This window comes from Heterodontus francisci, chromosome 25, assembly GCF_036365525.1.
Source record: "Heterodontus francisci isolate sHetFra1 chromosome 25, sHetFra1.hap1, whole genome shotgun sequence".
NCBI classification, from domain to species: domain Eukaryota; kingdom Metazoa; phylum Chordata; class Chondrichthyes; order Heterodontiformes; family Heterodontidae; genus Heterodontus; species Heterodontus francisci.
This window is the reverse complement of record NC_090395.1, coordinates 53,796,883-53,824,339: the sequence shown is the minus strand read 5'-3', so window position 1 is coordinate 53,824,339 and position 27,457 is coordinate 53,796,883. Positions and strand designations below refer to the sequence as shown.

The 27,457-nt window shown below is 43.0% G+C and overlaps 1 protein-coding gene across 8 annotated transcripts in view; it reads right to left on the bottom strand.

The window, feature by feature from the left end:
• LOC137383870 (copine-8-like) overlaps positions 1–27,457 on the bottom strand; it is a 699,632-nt gene that overhangs the window by 61,873 nt on the left and 610,302 nt on the right. For all 8 annotated transcript variants that reach the window (XM_068057206.1, XM_068057208.1, XM_068057209.1 and 5 more), the window contains one exon: positions 20,682–20,784. In XM_068057206.1, the coding sequence (XP_067913307.1) occupies positions 20,682–20,784 (103 nt within the window). The remainder of the gene's footprint in view (positions 1–20,681; positions 20,785–27,457) is intronic.

Below are 27,457 nucleotides of genomic sequence, written 5' to 3'. Positions count from 1 at the left end.
AACTGATTATAAAATATCTAATTTAAGTAACTTTTTTTCTTCAAATGTAAATGTTAATTAAACACCAATATAAGACAGCCATCAACAAAGGAGTGCAAGACTTGTGATTCTTTTCACACTTGGTTGCTTTAGCTATTGTGGAAATAAAAAAAACAGAAAAGCAGAGTTAAGACATTAAGCCTACAGCATGATAAGCAGAATCACGTTGGTAAATGTCAGAACTGAATAGGATTGCCTGCTGAGTGCATCTGCACTGGGTGTGCATTCTGGCTTAAGTGCCAATCTAACATTGGACATTGTGCAAACAGAATTTTTTTTTGAGTTCCAAGTATAATAATGCTGCTTCTTTACAAGTATGTTTCTATTATATGAGTTGACAATCGCTATGAGCCATCTTGTGTTTTCTGGTTGAATCCTAAGATTCAACCCTGCAGGATTATGCCAAAACAGGCAAATGTTGTCCTGTGACAAGAGATGCTTTCATCAACATTCACAGTGAATATTCAAGTATGACTAATATCAGCAGAGGCTCAGTTTCTTAAACATAGTAAGAGTAGTAATTTTACTCAATCACCAAGAAATTAAAATGAACAGAGAGGCTGGTCCTTTTCATGAATAATATTGGCCTGAAAATGACAGTTACAATAATGAAGGTTAAGTGGGTCTCATATTAGCAGTGGCCCCATGTTAACTTGGGCATAAGTTGTGACTTTGAATATAATTTTGTATGTGGATGAACAATGAGAATTCTGTAGATGTCAACATAATTTTGGAGGTACAAAAAATGGAAAATAATCTGTACATTTTGTTTCATTAGCATTTAGTTTACAGGGATACCTTTTTCAGAATACATATTATTTCAAATATATTGTGTTTTATTAAGTAATTTACTGTGCAATACTCTAGTTATTAAATTTATTGAAAAAATTCTTATTCAGTATAGAATTCAGTAGTTCAAACTTAAATATTTTTTTTACCAAATTTCAGAACGTAGTGCAGTCTGGTCAACAACAAAATACTCATGTACTGCTCACTGCATTCATGTCAAATTCCTGTGTGATCTATTTTATTTTGTTAACTAGTTAATTTGCATTCAGGAATTTCACCCCATATATGTTTAAGTTTGCAATTATACAATATTTATAGTTTTGAGCAAATTAAACTAGTGAGCTTCTGGTGGGCTGGTCACGAATTGTGTGGCCATGTTTGACTATGGATTGCTAGAGAGACAATCTTGAATTAACATGTCATCTGCAAGACTATGACAGAATAGTATTCAAGGAATGGGAAACTGGTTCTTGCCCATCAGCTGGGAACCTATTTTGGGCAGAGAGTAAATAATAAACACCTGATACAAGTGCTAAAACATTTGATTTTTTTAAAATTAAAAAGGCAATGCTGTGGCACTTTGGCTGCCTGTCCCAATAAACCACAGTGTAACAAGACACAAATCTACACCAATAATTTCAAATATATTGTGTTGATTATTTATCCAGACAGCCAAAAAGATAAGTCTCCAAAGCTTCAAAAAGGCTTGCAGTATATTTCCCAGAGACTGGCTATAAAGCAAACAAGGCAAATGTCTGCAAGCCTTAGGAGCAGGGCAGCTTTCTGTTGTTTCACCGAGGGAACAGCACATGATGCAAGGGAAAGCAAAAAGTTGAAAATTTGAGGAAGAAAATGCAAAGGCTGGAAAACTAAGCTTTTGTCACAATCCTGATCTGGAACAGAAATGGCAATCCCAGCTCATCTATTCAGAAAGAGCTCATGGCATCCAACTGTTTCTTGAATAATTTTAAGGGCTATTTCCTCCATTACCTTTGTCAGAATCCATTTCAAATGCTGCTACTCATTAGATGTTTCTATATTATACTAATGCAGCTGGGTTCTCAAAGCATGGGATTTCATGTAGCAATAGAAAGTCCAATAAAAAAAAAACTGGCAGGATTCACCAAGACCAGTAGCTCAGGCAACCTGCTAAAAATTAGCTTTACATTTGGCTTGCTGCTAGTTGCATGAGAGCTACATCTGGAGAATTTGGCTGCACCAATGCAGGTCTCCTGTAGAGTGACATCCTCACATCAGTACTAAGTATTACCATCAGTATTCTTGAATCTGTGGCCTCTAGTGCTAACGGCACATTTGAGAACAATTTCAATTCAACCACTGATTGGTCCTGATATGTAAAAAAAATTCTCAGTCAATAGTAGCCTAGTAACAATACTGTACTATAAAATTATGGAGTTATAATTGCTATGTAATTAGGCAGAAAATTTGGAAAATAAAAGCTATTCATCTCTGCCACAGAGGTTGGTTTCTTCAACTGTTTTGAGTGGAAGATTGTTATAAAGATCTGGAATATTGCAGGCGCTTCTGAAAACAATATTTTTTATTAAAAATATACAGGCTGCTTGCCACAGGGCAACCATTCCAAACATAGTTATTAAGAGAGTCAAGGCTATAGGTTTTCCTGCAGGCAATTATAGTGATTCCTTTTCATACATTGCCTTACAGGCTGCATGCTGCTTTAATGGTGCCCTTGTAATATTTAGCTATGCAAAGTATTGGTATGGTTAGCGCGCTTTGATTACAGTTCATCAACTGTTTTCAGGGCAAACATTCTGAAATTAAACATTCTAATAACCCACTTCCAGTTTGTTGGTGTAGTACCAATTTTTAATTTGTTTGGTTGCACCTTAAACCCACATGAGAATCAGTGCCAATATAAGTTGTAAATGGTGCCATACTTCCAGGCTCTACTTGCAAGAAACTACCCTCAATGCAAAATTTAAGAATCAGTAAGCAAGGTAGAATAGTTAGAATTACGCAGATGGTTGGGTTCTAACAGGAGTAGCGGTTAGGTTGGATCAAATTACATTTTGAACCCACGGAGATGCAAAACCAAGTTAGGTGCAGTCTGGTATGAGAATGCATTGTTAATGCTGTATGAACACTTGAACGTCCGGTGAACAATCGGTGAGTGTGGAGGAGAATACGTCTCTCGGAAATAAATATTTACAGAGAAAAGGAAATTATGTTCTGAAGGACAACTGTGGCTGTACACGTGTAAGGAATGTTTGAAGAACAATAAATGACTCCAATAAGCATGCGCAAGAGGATGAAGTAGTCTACATGACTACTAACATACTTACGTTTTACCTCTGCATACTTATGCACTAATCACATACATTAAGAGCACACTTATGTACTAACCTAATTCTTGCCTTAAATAATTAACCATATAAAAATGCAGCACACCGAACAACTTTTGGAACTCTATCTAATCCTGCTTAAGGTGGCTGTGAGTAGTTCAGAGACTCGGTTTATGCAACGCCAATGAGTTCTTTGCTTGTGAAGCAAAAAAAGTTATGGGAATTTCATGAACACTGCATGTCATGAGTTGTAATAGCGTGTTTATCAATATACATTATTAATCAGACCACATAGCTATACTAAAAGTAAAGGATAATGATTGTCTTAAACTGAACACAAAGTGAATATTTTAAATATGTTCAGATTCAATTTCACTATTTTATTTACTTTCTTGGGACATGGGCATCACTGGCAAGACCAGCATTTATTGCATCTCCCTAATTGCTTGAGAAGGCAAAGGATGAGACCTTTTTGAACCACTGCAGTCCGTTTGGTGAAGGTACTCCCACAGTGCTGTTAGGTAGGCGGTTCCAGGATTTTTACCCAGCAAAGATGAAGGGAGGCGATATATTTCCAAGTCAGGATGGTGTGTGACTTGGTAGGGAACTTGTTGGAGGTAGTGTTCCCATGTGCCTACTGCCCTTGTCCTTCTGGGTGGTAGTGGTTACAGGTTTTGGAGTGTTGTTGAAGAAACCTTGGCAAGTTGTGGCAGTGAATCTTACACTTGGAACACACACAGCGCCAGTATCGAAGGGAGTGAATGTTTAAGAATGTAAGAAACAAGAGGAGTAGGCCATATGGCACCTTAAGCCTGCTCCACCATTTAGTAAGATCGTGGCTGAACTTCTACGTCAACTCCACTTTCCCACCTTATCCCAATATCCCTCGATTCTCTTAGTGCCAAGAAATCTATCGATCTCAGTTTTGAATATGCTCATCGACTGAGAATCCACAGCTCTCTGAGCTAGAGGATTCCAAAGATTCACAACCCTCTGAGTGAAGAAGTTTCTCCTCATAAATGGCCAACCTTTTATTCTGAGACTATGACCCCTAGTTCTAAACACTCCAGCTAAGGGAAACAGCCTCTCAGCATCTACCCTGTCAAGCCTTCTAAGAATTTTATACGTTTCAGTGAGATCACCTCTCATTCTTCTAAACTTGAGAGAATATAGATGCATTCTATTCAATCACAGCCACCTTATCCCAGAAAGCATTATAGTGAACCTTGGTTGCACCCTATCTAAGGCAAATATATCCTAGGAGTCCAAAATTGTACACAGTACACCAGGGTAGATAAGGGCGAGCCAGTGGATGTACATCTTATATAATTGCAGCAAAACATCTTTACTCTTACGAACATATGAATTAGGAGCAGGAGTAGGCCACTCTGCCCCTCAAGCCTGCTCTGCCATTCAATAAGTGCCTGAACTGATTACTCCACATTTCCACCTACGCCCAATAACCTTTTACCCCCTTGCTTATCAAGAATCTATCTACCTCTGCCTTAAAAATATTTAAAGACTCTGCTTCCACCACTTTTTGAGGAAGAGAATTTCAAAGACTCACGACACTCAGAGAGAAAAATTCTCCTCATCTCTGTCTTAAATGGGCAACGCCTTATTTTTAAACAGTGACCCCCTAGTTCTAGATTCTCCCACAAGGGGAAACATCCTTTCCACATCAACCCTGTCAAGACTCCTCAGGATCTTATATGTTTCAATCGAGTCGCCTCTTACTCTTCTAAATTCCAGCGGATACAAGCCTGGCCTGTCCAATCTTTCCTCATAAGACAGCCCGCCCCATTCCAGGAATTAGTCCAGTTGTCAGGTGAGCCCCCACCTGCCAAGAATGAGGAAAATTAATTTTGCCACATGAACATTGATTTTAAACTATTGTTGAAGAAAGAACTTGCTTTAAAAAAACAATTGCAGCCCCTGACTGGAAGACATTTGCATCGTAACAGACAGTGTTGGAACAAGGGACCCAGTCTTTGCTTCCCCAATACGCAGAAGTGGTCAGACCAGTTTGGTCACATGACTAGCTGACTTGGAGGTTTTTGAATTTGAGCTTCCAACAGGGAATTTAAAATCAGAAAGCGGTTTTCTCCTGGGCTGAGAACACCTCTCTCCTGTATGCTCTCATCTCACTCTCACTAGCTTTGGAAACCATTGAAGCCACATGAACCCCAAGAGAGAAAAGTCTCCAACGGTAAACAAGGTTTAAGAAGAATACTGGGTCCCAATGAAAAGCAAAACTACAGTGAGTTTGAAGCACAGTAAACAAGAAACTCTTCAGATATTGCCTCAAAGCTTTCATTTTATTTTTCTTCTGCTCTTTTCTTTCCCTATTTGCATGTGTATCGTGTGTGCATGCTAGTGTGGGCGCATCGTATATCCGTAGGTGTTAACCATACTAGAGTTTAAGTTTAATAAATTTCACTTTTCTTCTTTAAACCCAAGAAAGCCTGTTGATGCTCATTTCTTTGCCTTATAATTGGAAAGTAGCGAACAGGATTCACCAAAGAGTGAGCTCAAAACACAGTGGGCTGTATTGTACTGGCCCCTCGACGTCGCAGGTCGTGGCACGGGGGCAGATAAAATGCTGCAGGGAGAGGCCCGTCTTGAGAAGGGCCGGCTGCATATTACCGGCAACAGGTGGACCTCGGTGCAACCACCCCATCGCCAGGCGGCGGGCGCTTCATCTCCATATTAAAATCAGCCCTAATAATATTCAAATTAACTTACCTGCGGGCAGCGGCCATCCCACTCCGATATTAAGGCTGTCGTTCGCACTCCGCGTGCCTTCGGAACTCCGCACTTAGTTCCAGGCGAGAACCTGGTGGGGAGGGGGGAGCAATAGAATTTTCAGGGCGGGACGGGTGGAGGAGTGGGGAAAACAATTTTACTTGGATGTGGGGATGGTGGGAAGGGATTGAACGGCAAAAGATTGAAGGTTCGGGGGGAATGTTCGGGTCTTTGCAAAATCAATGGATGGTCATTTTGCGCAATGAAATGACCATTGGGCGGGTTGGGGAAGGGCCTCCATCGCATAATTATTTATGAAAAATATTAACTACAATCCATCTTTAAAAATTTAAATGTGTGTTAAGGGCTTAAAACCCTTTAAAAATGGCGGCGGCACCTGCGCAGTGGCGCTGGACGCCGTTGCTGGGAATGTGGCAGCCGCCTCCTTACATCATCGGGGGCCACTTCGCCCCCTCTATTTAAACGAGCCTTCACTTGTAATATCGTGGTGGCTCAGGGACGGTGCATCTGCGCGGGACGCATGCCGTTTTTCGAGTGCGCCACCGTGAACTGCGAACTGGTGCCGGCGGCGCACTCATAAAAGTCACCCCAGTGTGTTTAAAATTAAACTCTGTTACAATAAGTCCAGGTGAAGACAGTAAGAGACCCCAAGACACCTTTCTCACCTGGTCGTAACACTAGTAAACCTTCTCTGTACTGCCTCCAACGCATTTACATCCTTCCTTAAATAAGGAGACCAGTACTGTACACAGTACTCCTGATGTGGTCTCACCAATTCCCTGTATAATTGAAGCATAACCTCCCTACTTTTGTATTCAATTCCCCTTGTGATAAATGACAACATTCTACTAGCTTTCCTAATTATGCGCTGTACCTACAGACTGATATGTTTCTTTTTTATTCTTGCTGCCAAAGTGGACAATTTCCCACTTTCCCACATTATACTCCATTTGCTAGGGCTTTGTCCACTCACTTAACCTATCTATATCCCTTTGTAGCCCCTTTATGTTCTCTTCACAAGTTACTTTCCTGCCTATTTTAGTGTCATCAGCAAATTTAGCAACAATATCCTCGGTCCCTTCATCTAAGTCATTTATGTAAATTGTAAAAAGTTGAGGCCCCAGTACAGATCCTTCTGGCACACCACTTGTTACATCTTGCCAACTAGAAAATGACCTATTTATGCCTACTGTTTCCTGTTAGCTAGTCAATCTTCTATCCATGCCAATATGTTACCCCTGCACCATGAGCTTTTATTTTCTGCAATAAAATGTGGCACCTTATCAAATACCTTCTGGAAATCTAAGTAAATACATCCACCAGTTCCCCTTTATCCACAGCACATGTAACTCCCTCAAAGAACTCCAATAAATTGGTCAAACATGATTTCCCTTTCACAAAACCATGTTGATTCTGCTTGATTACCTTGAATTTTTCTAAATGCCCTGCCATAACGTCTTTAATAATAGCTTCTAACAGTTTCCCTAAGACAGATGTTAACCTAACTGGCCTGTAGCTTCCAGCTCTCTGTCTCCCTCCCTTTTTGAATAAAGGAGTTACATTCAGTATTTTCCGATCTAATGGAACCTTCCCTTATTCTAGGGAATTTTGGAAAATTGAAACTAACGTATCAACTATCGCACTAGCCACTTCTTTTAACACCCTAGGACCCAGGGCCTTGTCAGCCCGCAGCTCCAACAATTTGTTCAGTACCGCTTCCCTGGTGATTGTAATTTTCTTGAGTTCCTCCCTCCCTTCCATTTCCTGACTTACAGCTAATACTGGGATGTTACTTATATCCTCAATAGTGAAGACCGATGCAAAATACCTGTTCAATTCATCTGCCATCTCCTTATTATCCATTAATAATTCCCCAGACTCACTTTTTGTAGGACCAACACTCAGTTTGTTAACTCTTTTCTTTTTAAAATATCTGTAGAAACTCTTACTATCTGTCTTTATATTTCTAACTAGCTTTCTCTCACTCTAATTTTATCTTCCTTATCAATCTTTTAGTCATTCTTTGCTGTTTTTATATTCTGTCCAATATTCTGATCTGCCTCCAACCCTTTTGCAATAAATCCAAGATATCACTTGCCTTCCTAATTGATTGCTGTATTTGCATGTACAAACACCCCGAATCTCTCCGACAATCAAAATTTATGGGTCTCCCAACTTTTAAAAAGTATCCTGCTTTACCATTTTTCCTGCCAAACTGGATAACTTCACACATCTCCATGTTATATTGCACCTGACAGCTTTTAGTCCAATCACTTAACCTGCCTATATCTCTTTGCAGACTCTTTACATCCTCCTCACAGGTTACTTTCCCATCTAGATTTTTATTGTCACCAAACCACACTCGACCCCCTCATCTAAGCCATTTAAGTAGAATGTGAAAAGTTGAGGCCTAAGCACTAATTCTTGCAGCATTCCACGAGTTACACCCAACCATCATGAAAATGAACCATTTATTCCTACTTCCTGTTTTCTGTCTGTCAACCAATCCTCAGTCTATGCTGGTACATTATTCCCAATCGCATGAGCACTAATTTAGTCACAAACTCTTGTGTTGCACATTATTGAATGCATTCTGAGAATTCAATTATACAATATCCACTAGCTCTCCATTATCTAGCATGCTAGCTACACCCTCAAAGAACTCTAATAGATTTATCAAACACAATTTCTTTTTCATAAAACTGTGTTGTCTCTGCCTAATCAAATTTGTCATTTCCCAAGTGTCCTATTATCTGTCCTTAATAATAGATTCTAGCATTTTTCCCATCACTGACGTCAGGCTATCTGACTTAAAGGAAGGAATTTTTACAGGCAAAGGGAGACAGGTGTCGGTGTATGTATGGAGTTAAATCCCCTAAAGGTGACGTCGGGTCAGAATCCCCAAAACATCCTGCCCGATTCCAGGTTTCACCTGCGTGAGTTTGAAGGTGAGCAGGGAACTCCTGTGCAGCTGTCGGGTAAGGCATATCAATATTCAGATAGGTAATTAAGTATTGTTTTAGCCAAAGAATATGGCTTTAAAAGCCAGTGTATCTACTTCTTGAGCTGTCAGCAACTCACCAGGATGAACCAGGCGAGTGCACAGCAGGAAGAGCTTCTTCAAAGAAAGTGGCTAGCTGGGAAGACTTTGATCAGTGAAACTGAAGAGCTGCTGCCATGCCCAGAGAATGCTGTCACTGCTTGGCAGGTGATTGCCAACTTCTTGGAAGTCACTTCATTTGTCCAGCTTCAGCTACACTTCCCTGCTGACAGCCTTCACCATAGCATGGGAGCAGCTTATGTAGCTCTACCTTGCACCTCTGATGAGGAACAAGAGGAGCAGCAACGCCAACAGCACTAGCAGCAGCAAGAGCAACATCAGCACCGGCTGCCTTCTCCTCAGCCACGTGCCTCTCCGTAGGGTAGATGGAATGGACAGAGAGATCCAGCTCCAAGGAGGAGACACCATCAACACAGGGTCTACAAGCAGAGAATCATCTCTCGTCATGTCTGAGCACCGTTGCCTCAGGGGGCTCGGGCTTTCACACAGGTTGTTGATGACATCTGCAGCCTCCTGGAACAAGACCTTTCCAGTGGACCACATGGGTACACATTGCCAATGGCCGTTAAGGCACCTGTTCCTGGAGAATAACCCCCCTCCCCCCACCCAGATCTCTGCCTCTTCTTGAGGTTGTGTGCTCTCTTCTCCTGCAAGAGAAAGCAGAGACTTATGAGTGTGCGAAACGGATTGTGTGGAAAGGAGGGAAGGACAACATGTGTGGAGGGTGACTGTGAGGCATGGGTGCGAGAGGGCAATAGGGTGAGGGCGAAGGGGGGTGTTGGCCATTCAGATGGAGATGTGAGGTGCCAGGAGAGAGAGGGATCAGTGGAGCTGCAAGGTGTGTTGTCCTGAGGAGTGCCATGCAGGAGAATGCTGGGAAAGTCGGAGTGTGCTGAGAAAGTTGGATTGTGTAGCTTGGCACCTGAAATAGCTATGCCACCTTTCCCACCCTCCTGAGGTCCTGGATTCTCTTGGTGTACTGTATCCGGGTTGGAGGAACCACACTTCTGCTGCTGACTTCCTTGGCCACTTCCATTCACGCCTGCTTCGTTGGAGAGGTTGTCCTACATTACAACAGTGACAAAAGTACTTCATTTGCTGTAAAGCATTTTGAGATGTCCAGTAGTCATAAAGAGCACTATATAAATGCAAGTCTTTCTTTCCTTCTTTTCTCTTCCTCCCATCCTTGAGAAAGATCACCTCACTGCAGTCTCTCAGATCCCGCAGCAGGACCTCCAGGTAAGAGTAAGACTCGGTCAGCAGCCTTCCCAAGTATCTTCTCCATTGTTGTGGCTGCTGCAGGTTCAAAAATACATGAGCAGTTTTGTGTTTCTGATCCATGCTGGGGTCCCTTTAATTGGAAATCCTTCCTTTGACAAATCCAGCTTGTGATCCCACCTACCTTCTCTGATTGGCCAGGGAGTCTGGAAACAGGCTGCGAATGCTGTGGCTCAGTTAAAGAGGCCCGTCAAAGCCCGCTGTCGATTTAAATGGGTTCCCAAGCCGCGAATGGTGTTGCTGTTTTGGTAAGGACTAAATTTTGAAAATTCCGCCCATAGATTCAGGTTTACTCTTTCCCTCATTTCTTGAACAGTGGGGCTTTTCATTTGCTACTTTACAGTGCCTAGGGACCACTCTAGAATCTAGGGAATTCTGGATTAACAAAACCAATGCATCCACTATCTCTGCAGCCATCTCCAGGATGTCAGCTATCAAATTCAGGAGATTTGTTGGCTTATAGACCCATTCATTTTTCCAGGACCTTTTTTTTTTACTGATATTAATTACTTTAAGATCCTCACTCACATTGGATATCTGGTTTCCCACAATTTCCGCTGGTGGACAGGGTGCCGATCAAGCGGGCTACTTTATCTTGGATGGTGTTGAGCTTCTTGAGTGCTGTTGGAGCTGCACTCATCCAGGCAAGCAGAAAGTATTTCATCACACTCCTGACTTGTGCCTTGTGAGTTGTGGAAAGGCTTTCTTGGGGGTTGGGGGGTGGTGGTTGGGTGGGGTGGGGGGGGGATGGTGGTGGTTGGGGTGGTGGTCAGGAGGTGAGTTACCATTGCAAAACACTGAACCTCTGAATTCTTACTGTAGCCACAATATGTGTGTAGCTAGTCCAGTTAGGTTTCTGGTCAATGGTAACCTCCAGGATGTTGATGGTGGGGAATTTGATGACGGTAATACTATTAAATATCAAGGAGAGATGGTTTGATCCTCTTTTCTTGAAGATGGTCAGTGCCTGGCATGAACGTTACTTGCTATTTATCAGCCCAAGCCTGAATGCTATCCTGGTCTTTCTGCATACGGGCACGGACTGCTTCATTATCTGAGGAATTACGAACAGAACTGAACATTATGCAATCAACAGCAAATATCCCCTTTTCTGACCTTATGATGGAAGGATTGTCATTGATGTTTGGGCCTAGGACACTGCCCTGAGGAACTCCTGAAGCGAAGTCATGGGCTGAGATGATTGGCTTCCAACAACCATAACCATTTTCTGTTAGTTAAGACTCCAGCCAGTGGAGAGATTTTCCCTTCATCTCCATTAACTTCAATCTTATTCAGGCTCCTAGATGCCACATTCAGTCAAATGCTGCTTTGAAGTCAAGGGGAACCATTGTCACATCATCACTGGAATTCAGCTCTTTTGTCCATGATTGGACTAAGGCTGTAATGTGGTCTGGAGCCGAGTGGTCCAGGCAGAACCTGAACTGAACACCTGTGTGTAAATGTTGCTTGATAACACTGTGGACAACACCTTCACTTTGCTGCTGATAACAGTAGGCTGATGGGGTGGTAATTGGCTGGATTGGATTGGTCCTGCTTTTTGTGGATAGGACGTACCTGGACAATTTTATATTTTGTTGGGAAGATGCCAGTGTTGTAGCTGCACTGGAACAGCTTGGCTCAAGGCGTGGCTAGTTCCGGAGCACAAGTCTTCAGCATTATATCCAGGATGCTGTCGGTGCACATAGCCTTTGCTGCTGCACTTACCCGTGAGAGCTTGCAAGCACTATGCAATTTTATTTTATTTTTTTGAAACACAGAAAGCTGCAGTCCCAGAATTACACAGAGTGTACAGCACAGAAACAGGAAAATTCAAAGTAGCTTGCTATTTAAGATTTCTTCACTGATGAGGAATATGTGTAAATTGTCAGCTTAATTTCTTTCCCTTAGCAGTCGAGATTTCTTCGACAGGATGACATTTTTCACTGACAACTACACCCATTGTGTATGACCATAAGAAATGTCATATCAGGAAAGCCCAAATGAATTACAAAAATTAGATATTCATAAACTTTCCGCCCTTCAAATTCCCTCCAGTGAACACTGTAGTACAAAAGATTCAGAAGACATGTCAGTATAGATAATGTAAAAGATCAGGGAAATATAAAATAGCCCCCAAGGTCAATTCTCTGACAGTGAACAATTAATGACAATTTATAAGTAAGAGGGAACTTCTGGTTATTTTACCAAAAACTGCCTTTTAATTATGCAACAAATAAACTCCATTGTATTTATCTCTGGGGTAATTTACGCTTCTTTATTCCTCAACAGACAAACAACTAAGTGGAAAAATAAATCCTCAAACTTATGAAGATATCTGTCATGGAACAAAATTATTTTTTTATTATTCGTTCATGCGATGTGACCATTGCTGGCTTGGACAGCATTTATTGTCCATCCCTAATTGCCCTTGAGAAGGTGGTGGTGAGCTGCCTTCTTGAACTGCTGCAGTCCATGTGGTGTAGGTACAACCACAGTGCTGTTAGGAAGGGAGTTCCAGGATTTTGGCTCAATGATACTGTGATGCAGTGATACTGGAACTGCGATATATTTCCAAGTCAGGATGGTGTGTGGCTTGGAGGGGAACTTACAGATGGTGGTGTTCCCATGCATCTGCTGCCCTTCTCCTTTAAGGTGGTATATATTGCAGGTTTGGAAGGCTTGGCGAGTCACTGCAGTGCATTTTGTAGATGGTATATACTGCTGCCACTGTGCGATCATGTTGGATGGTGTCGAGCTTCTTGAGTGTTGTTGGAACTGCACTCATCCAGGGAAGTGGAGAGTATTCCATCACACTCCTGACTTGTGCCTTTTGGATGGTGGATAGTTTTGGGGAGACAGGAGGCTAGTTACTCGCCGCAGAATTGCTAGCCTCTGACCTGCTCTTATAACCACAGTATTTATATGGCTGGATCAGATCCAATATTAGCATACTGTTGAAGTTGCGTCAGATCTTCAAATGAAGTTATTTTGTGCCAGATGACAATTTAACATTCCTGTAGTAATTAATTGATCGGAATCATTTAGATGTGAAAGGAGTCAACTTGTTGTCAGTATATTTAATGTTGTAGAACTAAAGCTGAATAAGCACCTTAGAAATAGGTTGCTTTGACCTATACTGTGGCATTTCCATATAGGCCTGATCAGCGGCAGCTGATAGTATGAAAGGCAAACTAGAAAACCTTACTGCCATCAAAAGGTGCAAGAGAGATTGAGAGCCTTAAAGTTTTACACTGCATTTAATATTGTATATAGCAATCTAGCCTGAGTGTCAAAGACCTTGGGGGAGTTGAAATCTGCAGGCAAATGGGAGATGGGGATTAAATTTTTAAAAATTTGCAATCCAACCCCAAAGTGCTTATCTCCAGTTTAGTGGAGTAAGGGGTGGGGTTGCATGTTTTTTTTTGCGGGGGGTGGGGGGTGTAGAGAAGGATAAATGACTGGCCTCTCAAATAACAGGTCAGTTACTTAAATATGTTAATGAGGTTGTGTGTCTCAAATTTTAGCAGTCTTTTAAATTTAACGGCTGTGGGCCAGGTTCCCAGTGATTGAGAAATTCGCCAACTGAAACGGGGCATGAACAGTCGAATCCAGTAGGTACATGGTTTTAATAGCACTGCTGTAAGCCAGGAAGAACAGGAGTGTTTCCAACCAGACTTCCAAGCTAACATTTCGTGAACTGCCTCCCTGTCTTCCTGTGATCCACCACGCCCCACACCGACTCTGCGGTCTCTCCTTCGCAATGTCTACCTCCCTCCTCTTCAGTCCCCATCTGTAACCTTCCAGCACAGGCATCCCTCCTGACAGTCAACCAGTCTCCCAATCTAGTTGGCTCCCAGCTGTGAAATGAAGGAAAAAGTTCAACGCTGTTCCCTCTGTTAACTCTGGCAGGACCGTTGTATTTCCCAGGTTTCCTGGCCACTACAAGTCTTCCCCACTCCATCGTCGCTTCTCCGTAAATATCAGGGTCCATGTGCCTGACAATGAATTTTTTTTAATGCGATATGCTGCCATATTTTTTTTCCATTGGCAACCTATTTAACAGCTGTTATCGAGCTTAGACTGCTCAATAGATTTTATTGATATCCCTCTGTGAGCAGCCAATCTTTGTGTTCATGAGGAATGCACTGACTACCTTTTATATAAAATAGATTGGAACAAAGGAAGTACACTTGAATACATTATGATTAATCAATTACCAGAGCTGACTCAGAATCAAGGTATGATGATAAACATTTGTAGTGTATCAGAATTGCACATCTAATGATCTTTCCTTATTTTATATGGTAGCATTTAGAACTTCTCTGTCATAGTAGTTTCAAAAGTGTGAAAGCAAGGAACCTGAGTATTGACAACGGATCATCAATGACTGATGCCCCAGTCCTCATTTGGAGTTCCTCAAAAAATATAAAACTGTGACTGATATTTTTTCTCATTTTGGTTTTGAGTTCAAAGTGAGGCTTTTCTTTTTTATATTGCTTATGACACTGACCAAAGTGAAGAAAACCTACAACAACAATTTGCATTTATATTGCACCTTTAATGTAGTAAAACATCCCAAGGTACTTCACAGGAATGTTACCAGACAAAATGTTGCAAGAGCCACATAAGGAGTAATTGGGTCTGGCGACCAAAAGCTTGGCCAGAGAGCTTTAAGGAACATCTTAAAAAAGGAGAGGTAAAGAGGTGGAGACATTTACAGAGGGAATTCCAGAGTTTACAGGCTAGACAGCTGAAGGCACCGTCACCATTGAAGGGGCGAAGGAAACTGGAGATGCACAAGAGGTCAGAGTCAGAGGAACACAGATTTCCAAGAGGGTAATAGAGCTTGAGGAGGTTACAGAGATAGGGAGAGGTGAGGTCAAGGAGGAAGTTGAACACAAGGATGAGAATTCTGAATTCAAGGCATTGCTGGACTGGGAGCCAATGTAGGTCAGCGAGGACAGGACTGACGGGTGAGCGAGATCTGGTGCGAGTTATTATGTAGACAGAAGTTTTTAGGATGAGCTCAAGAATGAGCATGGAAGATGGGAGCCAGCCATGGGATGTCAAGCCTGAAGGTAACAAAAGCATGGATGGGCTGAGGCTAGAGCTGGCACAGACCATATTACAGAGATGGAAGCAGGCGGTCTTGGTGACCGAGAGGATATGGGGGTTGATGCTCAGCTCATGGCCAAATAGGATTACAACAGAACTAAAGTGAATTGAACCAAAATGTAGGTGGTTTGAAAATCACAAAATTGTAACTGAGCAGGACTCAACGTTCAGCCGAAACTGAATTGGCAACACGGCACCGCCCCGCCCCACCCACCCACCCACCCAAACTCCCATCGCAAGCGTGCGGCTGGAGAAGAGCATTTCTAGAATCTGGAAAGAAAAGGACATAGGTTCCAAAATTCCCCACCCCTGGCGGAGCAGGACTTTCATTCACTAGCTGAAAATGATATTGCCTAATCCCAAATTATGTTGAAGGGGTCATTTAAATAAGCAGTGCAGGCAGATGTCATCTGTCCAGGTAAATCAGAGGCATCCCAGCTGTCTCCAAAATGGGAGTTGCGGCATGCCATTCCAGTGGATTGAAGAAGTGGCCCTTGAAGGACAGAAGATTCAAAAGTTATTTCAATTTTTCTCCTGCCCACAGGAATTAAATGGGCATTGTAGAAAGATACCCCAGTTACACAATAAATGCAGCTGTCTCCACTCTACAGTCACCTCTTTGCAGAAACTCCACTCTGCTGTCTCCTCTCCAGTTACTCCATCCCCAGTTGCAGTTGCTGCAACACAGGTGCAGCTGCTCCCCCTGATTGCAGGCAGGAAGTACTTCCCAAATTGCCCAGCCAATGCCAGTGCTGTACCTGTCCTGGGAGTGTTTGATGGGACAGTGTAGAGGGAGCTTTACTCTGTATCCAACCCCGTGCTGTACCTGCCCTGGGAGTGTTTGATGGGACAGTGTAGAGGGAGCTTTACTCTGTATCAAGAAGACATACGGCATGCTTGCCTTCATCGGTCGAGGCATAGAGTATAAAATTTGGCAAGTCATGCTGCAACTGTACAGAACTTTAGTTAGGCCACACTTGGAATATTGTGTACAATTCTGGTCGCCACACTACCAGAAGGACATGGAGGCATTGGAGAGGGTATAGAAGAGGTTTACCAGGATGGTGCCTGGCCTGGAGGGTATTAGCTATGAGAAGAGGTTGGATAAACTCGGATTGTTTTCACTGGAACGACGGAGGTGGAGGGGCGACGTGATAGAGGTTTACAAAGTTATGAGTGGCATGGACAGAGTGGATAGTCAGAAGCTTTTTCCCAGGGTGGAAGAGTCAGTTACTAGGGGACATAGGTTTAAGGTGAGAGGGGCAAAGTTTAGAGGGGATGTGCAAGGCAAGTTCTTTACACAGAGGGTGGTGAGTGCCTGGAACTTGATGCCGGGGGAGATGGTGGAAGCAGGTACGATAGTGACGTTTAAGAGGCATCTTGACAAATATATGAATAGGATGGGAATAGAGGGATACAGTCCCTGGAAGTGCAAAAGGTTTTAGTTTAGACAGGCATCAAGATTGGTGCAGGCTTGGAGGGTTGAATGGCCTCTTCCTGTGCCGTACTGTTCTTTGTTCTTTGTTCTCAGACTCGGGTAGAATGGGTAGAAATCCCCAGAAACCCATTCAAAACAATCTTAGATTGTGGGGAGGTGGGGAGGTGGGGGGGGGGGGGGGGAGGGTTACTCACTTGTTTCTCCCTCAACTAAAACTTTGGGCCAACTTTTACATAGAGAGGAAAGTTGCTGCTTCTGGAGCTTTCGTTTTTCATCTTTCCTCAGCCGATGGAATTTCAGTCTGGTTTCTCGGTATCTGACCCAACTTTCTTGAACTGTAAAACCAATTTTGCAGGCACTTAATCATTTCAATGAAAGTTGGGTTTAAATGTAGGTTAATAAAGCTTTTGTTCAAGAGACTGCAAATGGCTTCCATGAGCCAATTAGCAGGCATTTAGAAAAGATTAGATTCTTGTTTTAACTGCTGGGATACCTGAATGGTAAAGCTGAATGATTTTTCCCTGAGCCCTTTTCTGATGCCACATTAACTGACTTTGTGAGAGGTCGCTGTGGGAGAGAAAATCCTCACCTTCCTGTCAAAATTTGACTGTCCAGCAATTTGTGGATGTTTTCCATTTTTACAAAGGATATTACGCTTTCCAATTTTATACTTTAATTATAACTTTTACAAATGTTAACAACTTCAGTTTCTTCAAGGTGAGATTGGTCTTTGGCCAAGATTGGCTTCCCTGCAATAACGTTCATTTCTGCACTTCTCAAATGGTTTGATGTCCATTTAACTATCTAATTAATGGCCAACAATGTTAATCATGCTCTGAACAGCAGGGAAAAATAGCCATTGAAATTACACAGCCTAATTAATTGATAGCACCTTTAGTCTGATTTTTAAAGACAATTTTAATATTTCAGATGCTGGACTCCAGGTATTCACTCATTTGTAATCAACATCTGAGATTTGTAATTAAAAAAAATTAAACTGCAATCTAAGTTTTATAAATTGTATGCTTCTGCATAGATTGTATTGGAAACTGTGGGGTAATAATGCAATAACATTTGCAGGTAGATGTCATGTGACTGGATGTGATATGATCAAATATGACAATCAGGGGTCACATGGGCAGACCTCCAAGAATACACCATAGCAGAATTGGCAACTCTACCTAGGCTTCTCAGTAAGAGGATTTTCTCCGATGTTAGCTGCTAACTTAAAAGCATAATGCCAACCATTACTGTGCCAGCCATTTTGATTTACCGTGCAAGTCTCAGGTCACCAGGAGGAGAGGTAGAGGCCTGACACCCAGGGCACGGCTGATGCACTGGGAGACAGTGAGAGCGATGCAAGAGGTCTTGTTTCCAGATGATGTCGGGAGAAGGTCACCCAGCCAAACAAAACAGGCCAGGGTGGAGGGTGCAGAAATAGTCAGCAGTCGAAGTGTCGTTGGGAGGAACTGGGTGCAGCACCGCAAGAGGTTTAATGACCTTCCTCGCTCTGGCAAGGTGAGCGTGATACCAGATCCATAATACAGGCCTCCAGGTCTGCAGTCACCAGCAGATATACTGGCTGAGCAGCCTGAGGGTGCATGGTTCTCCTGAACATAGGGTAATTATAGACCTATCCACAATGCCCAGAGCCCTAGCACTGTTGAGGACCTGGTAGCACTGCTACATGCAGTTTCTTATGTAAATGAGCCATTGGCATTGGTGAGAGAGGCCAGCATTGCCTTCTCCCTCTCTCTTTTGTCTTTGCAGGAGAAGTGGGCACAGAATACATGGCAGAGGGTACACTCAGGAGGAAGAATGCCCCAACTTGCCATCCTCACTGCCATGGAGGAGGCTTCAATGGAAATCACCAGGATGGCCCACAGAGCTAGTCATGGAGAGGGAGTGTGAAAGTGCAGCAGCATTACAGGGAGCCTCTAAAGAATCCAAAACAGCAGAGCCAGCACTGTCACATCATTCAAGCACATCCTCCACCAGTGCAGACACACTCATCAGTGGGTCCTCATGTGCAGTTACAAAGGATGGCACTGACTAAATAGCATAGCATTCATGAGCAGGTGGAGGTGAGAGGCAGAGGGAGCTGTGGACAGTTCACTTGGAGGATAGTGGCCAGACACAGCAATGCTCAGCAGGTGCAGTTGCAGGGCCTTGAGAATCACAAGCATGGTGGCCGTACTTTGACCAGCAGCAAGAGATGTGCACCCACATGTCAAAGTCCCCTGAGGCAGTGCGGAGCTCATGTGCATCACCATGACTCAGTGATTTGAATGCATCATCTTTTCCATTAGAGAGTGACCAACCTCATGGAGAGCCATATGTGGATGCAGAAACAGCACTCTGACATGCACAGAATGTATGCAGTGTTCTGTAGCACTGATGGCGCAAAGATGCATGAAGTGGATGCCAGTTGTGAGTTGTCTCCTCCAGCGATCCACAGCACTATCCAAGAGCTGAGGCAGTCACCGATGAGGATGAGGGCGACACCCCTTAAGGGGCACCATAATCATTATCGGCCCTCTTAGCCTCTCTGATTCAGGAATCATCTGTGCAGCAGGCCGCCCCTGAATTGATGCCGGTGCAGCAGCCACTAGAGGTGCCCCCACTGGTACCTCCATGACGAAGACAACCACCATGTGCATCTCAGCCGCGAGCAGGCTGCCTCCACCTCATCTGAGGCTATAAGGGGAGTACTATGCAGGAGTAGCTGAGTGCTCAGAGCACTAGGGTGGTGCACTAGGGTTTTTTTGACTTGTAAATGCACACTTTGTAATTTATTACTGACACTGTAAATGTTGAGACATGATCCCAGATGTGTGCGCTTCCATTCTTTAACGCCAAAACAGCAAAAGAGGGATAAAGTGGTTAAGGGAAGCCATGGTCTTTGAACTGAGACGGTGAGACCTCTGGACAGATGTGCACAATCCACAGGTGGTAAGAGAGGATCTTTTCCAGACTGTGTCTTCAGTGGAAGCATTCTCACAGATAGATCAAAGTGAGTTCTAGAGAATTCAGTCCTGCTGAATGAAAAGCACTTGGGTGAGATGTGCCCGGATCAGATGTGCCCTGGTGTGCACATCATCCTTATGAGAGTTTAGACACCTGAGGCGACCTGGCCACCTTCCTACTACTCAGCGGGGGCATCTCTCTGCTGTGCATCTGGGGATGAAAATCCTGCCCCATGTGTATCTATAAAACTACTGGATTTCATTTCTACCTCAAATTGTTTGTCACCTACTTTATAAAGAATGTTACCACAATTCTCATATTTTAAGAACAGCATATTCAGGTGTTAGTTAATTGCTAATTTTCAGCAATACTCAAGTTTTGTACTACCAAACGACTATTTGTTAGTTAATTATTCAGCCACCATATGCACAGATGTACAAAGTGAATGTCTAAGTTCCCTCTAAATATGCACCAACAACATATAAAAACATATAAAATGGTTCATGTCTTTCAGCACCAGTAATCAAACTATTTAATAGCAAGAGAATGAAGCAAAAGAAAGATCAAATGTTACAGCCAAATGATAATATTTGGGTAATATATTGAGAAATGAGGAATGATATTGAAATATTTTAGATAAACATTGTGTTGTCTTTATGTTTTGTCAGCGATAAATCCACATGTTTCAAAATGTATGCATCATTGTATTAAATAGAATCTTATTTCAACAGGCTTATTTCTGGTAAACAATAGAAGAAATCCGAAATTCAATTTTGTATCACATTTACTTTTTTCGACTGTAGGTACAATACGAAATGTCAATTATTTCCAAGATGATTTCCACTAGAATTCAATTCGCACTGAATATGATCGACTAGATTAATAGGAATAAACCAGGACTTACATTAACAATAGCTTCTTTAGTCTGTGCCATATCTGAGATAACTCCATCTGTTATAATGAGCAGAACAAAGTACTGTGAGCCATCTTGTACTGCTGTTGCGTATCTGTAGAAACCAGACAAGGTGAGTATTAGAAAATGACACTGCTAATTAGAACATCTAACTGGCTAAAGTTCATAAATATCTGACAGCCTTGGACAGATTGCATAATGCAAGCTACTGACCTCAATGGGAAAAGCACATAATACAATACATTCATTTACATCTGCACAAAATGAGTGTGCACTTCAGACAAATTACTCATTCTGTTGGGCCTCAAAAGGTGAGATCTTGACTTAATCAATGTGTCGTGAATCCCTCTTGGCTAGACATTATGCTTCCATTGCTGCAAACGTTTAATACAGAATTGACATTAAATATGGAATGCAGGAGGGATTTTTTTAAAATCCTGTATTCAGGGGATTCAACCTCAAAGTCCCTCTACTGTCCAATCCGCCCCAGCATTCCCCGCCAATTATGCTTGCCACACCAATGTGCCTCTCTCCTGACCAATTTTTTCCCATAATTATATGCTGTTACTCTCACAATGATAATCAAGATGATACAAAGATGTGGAGATTTTCCTTTGATGTGAAACTGGTTGATGATCATTGGGAATGGACTAGTTTCACTTCATAGGGAAGGACGGAATACCTATAGTTTACAGCAGGATGCTTTGATACTCAATTTGACAGCAGAAGTTGTCACCTTCACAGATGGTCAGGTAATCAGAAGAAAAGAGAGCAGATAAATTACAAGGGCGGCAGGCAAGAAGATTGTGAGGTATGAGGGTGCTAAGAGGCACAAAAGCATTTGGCATCAGCAATGTTGGGGACAGATGCAAGCAACCAAGCCATTGGTTTACAGTGGCCTAACAGAGTCTGTTTTTAAGTAAATAAAAGCAAAATACAACAGATGCTGGAAACCTGAAATAAAAAACAAGAAATGCTGGAAATACTCAGCAGGTCTGGCAGCATCTGTGGAGAGAGAAGCAGAGTTAACGTTTCAGGTCAGCGACCCTTCATCAGAACTGGCAAATGTTAGATGTCACTATCAAACACATCATCCCCTCCCCTGTCAGCGTTCCGAAGGGATCGTTCCCTCCGCAACACCTTGGTCCACGCCTCCATTACCCCCAACACCTCATTCCCTTCCCACGGCACCTTCCCATGCAATCGCAGGAGTCGTAATACCTGCCCTTTTATCTCTTCTCTCAATATCCAAGGGCCCAAACACTCCTTTCAGGTGAAGTAGCGATTTACTTGTACTTCTTTCAATTTAGTATACTGTATTCGTTGCTCACAATGTGGTCTCCTCTACATTAGGGAAACCAGATGCAGATTGGGTGACCGCTTTGCGGAACACCTCCGCTCAGTCTGAAAGCATGACCTGACATTCTGGTTGCTGGCCATTTCAAAACTCGCCCCTGCTGTCATGCCCACATATCTGTCCTGGGATTGCTGTAATGTTCCAGTGAACATCAACGCAAGCTGAAGAAACAGCATCTCATTTACCAATTAGGCACACTACAGCCTGCCGGACTGAACATTGAGTTCAATAATTTCAGAGCATGACTGGGCCCCCCTTTTTATTTTTCGTTTTTTTTTTTCTTTTTTATTTGTTTATTTTATTTTAGTTTGTTTCATCATTCATTTTTTTTCACGTCTGTGCTTTGGGCCAGGGTGATCAGTTTTCTGTCCATTAACACCCTCACTGCACTAATGCTGTCTTTCACCATACCATTAACATACCGTTTGCCTTTGCTCCATGACCTTCTCGTCAGTTATTCTCTGTGACCCTCTGTCCTATCAACACCTTCCCTTTTGTTATCTCTTGCCCCATCCCCGCTTTATTTGCTTACAACCTATTACATTTCTAACATTTGCCAGTTCTGATGAAGGATCATTGACCTGAAACGTTAACTCTGCTTCTCTCTCCACAGATGCTGCCAGACCTGCTGAGTATTTCCAGCATTTCTTGTTTTTATTTCAGTTTTTAATTACGTAGGATTCCAGTATTTATATTGATCTTTTGAAGATTTTCATTGTCCATTTAATTTTTTTGTGAATGTCTGAGGTCTTGCAAATAAGGAAACATTATAAGAAGAATAAAGTGGGAAAAAAGAAAAAAAATAAGCAGCAGAAAAGATGGAGAGCCTGAAAGGAATTTGAGTAAGAAAAACAAACTTCACAGGTCATGAATCAGTCTTTATAGTTTAGTTTAGTTTAGAGATACAGCACTGAAACAGGCCCTTCAGCCCACCGAGTCTGTGCCGACCATCAACCACCCATTTATACTAATCCTACACTAATCCCATATTCCTACCACATCCCCCACCTGTCCCTATATTTTCCCTACCACGTACCTATACTAGGGGCAATTGCTAATGGCCAACTTACCTATCAACCTGCAAGTCTTTTGGCATGTGGGAGGAAACCGGAACACCCGGAGGAAACCCACGCAAACACAGGGAGAACTTGCAAACTCCACACAGGCAGTACCCAGAATTGAACCCGGGTCACTGGAGCTGTGAGGCTGCGGTGCTAACCACTGCGCCACTGTACAATGTAAGTTACTGACCTCTCCTGGGCACATAATGAAATATTATCAACTGAGGTTGGCCACGAAGGCCCCATGCATCTGAACTATAAAATGGAGAAGTGGGGCTGACAGACATCAATGCGGTCCAAGAAGATAAGCAGGGAAAAAAGGAAGGAGAATTGTTTGCTGCTTCATTGAAGTTGTGGGATGTAAGAGCAGAATAAAAGCATAGGAGCTATTCTCTATTTGTGGAAGGAAAGTGAAGTCAAGGAAACAAAAATGCAGTGGGAACAGTTGGCGTGGGAAAAATGAAGCCAGGAATAAATTATAAAAAGGAACAGTGGAGCAGAATGCTGGAAAGCATTACGCAGTAAGAAAATAAGGGGGTGCAGGTGGGAGTGTAGGGGACAGAGATAGAGATAGAGAGAGAGACAATGCTGAGTAGGACATCTGCAGCTGGTGTGCATACCTATTTAATTTCAGGGTGAGCTGGTATAAGACCAAGTGAGGAAAAGTAAATATGAAGAGGTGGCAGAAACAGAGTGGAACTCCACAGAGAAAAGTGTGGCAGAGATGCTGGAGGGCTGGGGTGCGTGCACTACTGAGGGGTGCAGAAAAGACCAGTGTAGCGCAAGAGCAGCCAAGGAAGACCAACTCACCAGCATGGATGTGTTCAAGGCAATAACCAAAGAGGTCACAATGTTAACAATCTATGTAAAAAAGTCGGTTAAGTACAGGTCTAGAATTAAGGGACGAGGGATGCTGAACTATATTTATTTGTGTTCAGTCTGAAACATTAACTTGGCCTAAAACAATCCAGACATACCTCTTAATAAAGCTATTGCTTTAACTTTACCACCACGTGGTCCTTAACCAATAGCTAATTAAGAACATTAATAGTTGATACGGTGGGTAAGTGCATGAAGATGATAATCTGTTGAACACGTTAGAAGCCTGGGCTTAGGTTCCATTCCTTTGTGTGACTGAAATATTTCTGTTTTTGTAGGACCATTTTTTGTGCCTTCCTTCTGACACGATATATTCAGATGATGGACAAGCTGAAACATGTGCCCAATTATCCTTGGATTATTGCCACTGTTATGACCAGGTGAGGAGGGGGTCTCAGGCTCTCCTCTCGCCCCTTCCTCTTATTTGATCGCACCAGGGATTATTCCTTACAAACAGTTCTTGCGCTTGCCACCTCTGAGTGTTTTACCCTTCTCCTTGACTGTGATTGTGACAGAACCAATCGGACAGGTTTTCTTGAGTTTAAACAAGAAAGAGGCAAGTTTATTATACTTAACACTCTAACCTCTATTTAAAAATACACTACACATTCACGCACACATTAACTTGAAAATCTCTCACACAGACACACGCAAATAGATTACAGGAAGAAAAATAGATTTGGTGGTTGGATTAAAGTCCAGAATAAATGGAACTTAAATACACAGTCTGTGAAGTGGATGATCCGGTAGTCCTCAGCTGAAGCTGTATTCTTGAAGTCCTCGCTGGTCAAAGTGCACTTTGTGGTTGACCTGCTTTGCTGAGAGTTTTCTTGAAGGCAGAATTGTAGTTGGCTCTTATCCCCTGGTCTCTGGCTGTAGCAGTCTGTCAGCTTGCAGCGTCCACAGTCACAAGATGTTTTTCAAAATTGATGCTTTCTGGGGAAAGGAAGGTGTCTCTGTTTGAGGCAGAAGGGTATCCTCATTGGAGAACTGCCTGGGAGGTAATGAGTGAAAGGATAACTATGACTCTCACAGGAACTGGGAACGCACGAGAAAAAAGTTGACAGCCTCAGGAAAAGATGATCGAAGGTTTGCATTGACAATGTAAATGGGCAAAGCATGCATGCTATGAACAGTTTTCTCTCATATGCAAAGTACTCAGCCAGTGTTATAGCCCTTTTACATATTCACCTACATGCTCATATTTCTCCAAGTCGAGCTTTGTAACTGCCATAGAACTTCGATGACTGACTTCAACCCTGCCTGTGCCAGTAGCAAGAGGAGCCAGGGCCAGAAGAGGCCCAGAAAAGTGAATACATGTTCTTTTGTCTCCTTGTAGTATAGGAATGCTTTGCTGTTCCCAAAAAGAACCCTCAGTTTCCCCTGCACAAGCTTCCCTTCCCCTCCCATGACCATAATGATCTCTGTACAAGAAGGACGGGTTGCATCTAAACTGGAGGTGCACTAATATCCTGGCTGCGAGGTTTGCTAGCGTCACGCGGGAGGGTTTAAACTAGTGTAGCAGGGGGGTGGGAACCAGAGCAGTAGGACAGCTGGTGAAATAAATGAGGAGGACATAGTAAATAAGGCCAGTAGGACTAAGAGGAAGAGCAGGCAGGGAGATGTTGCTGAGCACAGTGGGACTGGTGGTCTGAAGTGCATTTGTTTCAATGTGAGAAGTATAACAGGTAAGGCAGATGAACTTAGAGCTTGGATTAGTACTTGGAAATATGATGTTGTTGCTATTACAGAGACTTGGTTGAGGGAAGGGCAGGATTGGCAGCTAAATGTTGCAGGCTTTAGAAGCTTCAGGCGGGATAGAGGGGGATGTAAAAGGGGTGGGGGAGTGGCATTACTGGTTAAGGAGAATATCACAGCTGTACTGCGGAAGGACACCTCAGAGGGGTCATGCAGCGAGGCAATATGGGTGGAGCTCAGGAATAGGAAGGGTGCAGTCACGATGTTGGGGGTTTACTACAGGCCTCCCAACAGCCAGTGGGAGGTAGAGGAGCAGATATGCAGACAGATTTTGGAAAGATGTAAAGGTAACAGGGTTGTGGTGGTGGGTGATTTTAACTTCCCCTATATTGACTGGGACTCACTTAGTGCTAGGGGCTTGGATGGGGCAGAATTTGTGAGGAGCATCCAGGAGGGATTCTTGAAACAGTATGTAGATAGTCCAACTAGGGATGGGGCCATTCTGGACCTGGAATCGGGGAATGAACTCGGCCAGGTGGTCGAAGTTTCAGTGGGGGAGCAGTGACCATAATTCCATAAGTTTTAAGGTACTTGTGGATAAGGATAAGAGTAGTCCTCGGGTGAAGGTGCTAAATTGGGGGAAGGCTAATTATAACAATATTAGGCAGGAACTGAAGAATTTAGATTGGGGGCGGCTGTTTGAGGGTAAATCAACATCTGACATGTGGGAGTCTTTCAAACATCAGCTGATTAGAATCCAGGACCAGAATGTTCCTGTGAGGAAGAAAGACAAGTTTTGCAAGTTTCGGGAAGCTTGGATAACGCGGGATATTGTGAGCCTCGTCAAAAAGAAAAAGGAAGCATTTGTAAGGGCTGGAAGGCTAGGAACAGATTAAGCACTTGAGGAATATAAAGACAGTAGGAAGGAACTTAAGCAAGGAGTTAGGAGGGCTAAAAGGGGTCACGAAAAGTCATTGGCAAACAGGATTAAGGAAAATCCCAAGGCTTTTTATACATATATAAAGAGCATGAGATTAACCAGGGAAAGGGTTGGCCCACTCAAGGACAGAGATGGGAATCTATGTGTGGAGCCAGAGGAAATGGGCGAGGTGCTAAATGAGTACTTTGCATCAGTATTCACCAAAGAGAAGGACTTGGTGGATGTTGAGCCTAGGGAAGGGAGTTCAGATAGTCTCAGTCATCTCTATCAAAAAGGAGGAGGTGTTGGGTGTCTTGCAAAGCATTAAGGTAGCTAAGTCCCCAGGGCCTGATGGGATCTACCCTAGAATACTGAGGGAGGCAAGGGAAGAAATTGCTGGGGCCTTGACAGAAATCTTTGCATCCTCATTGGCTACAGGTGAGGTCCCAGAGGACTGGAGAATAGCCAATGTTGTGCCTTTGTTTAAGAAGGGTGGCAAGGATAATCCAGGAAATTATAGGCCGGTGAGCCTTAAGTCAGTGGTAGGGAAACTATTAGAGAGGATTATTCGGGACAGGATTTACTCCCATTTGGAAACAAACGAACTTATTAGCGAGAGACAGCATGGTTTTGTGAAGGGGAGGGCGTGTCTCACTAATTTGAGTGAGTTTTTTGAGGAAGTGACGAAGATGATTGATGAAGGAAGGGCAGTGGATGTTATCTATATGGACTTTAGTAAAGCTTTTGACAAGGTCCCGCATGGCAGACTGGTACAAAAGGTGAAGTCACACAGGATCAGAGGTGAGCTGGCAAGATAGATACAGAACTGGCTCGGTCATAGAAGACAGAGGGT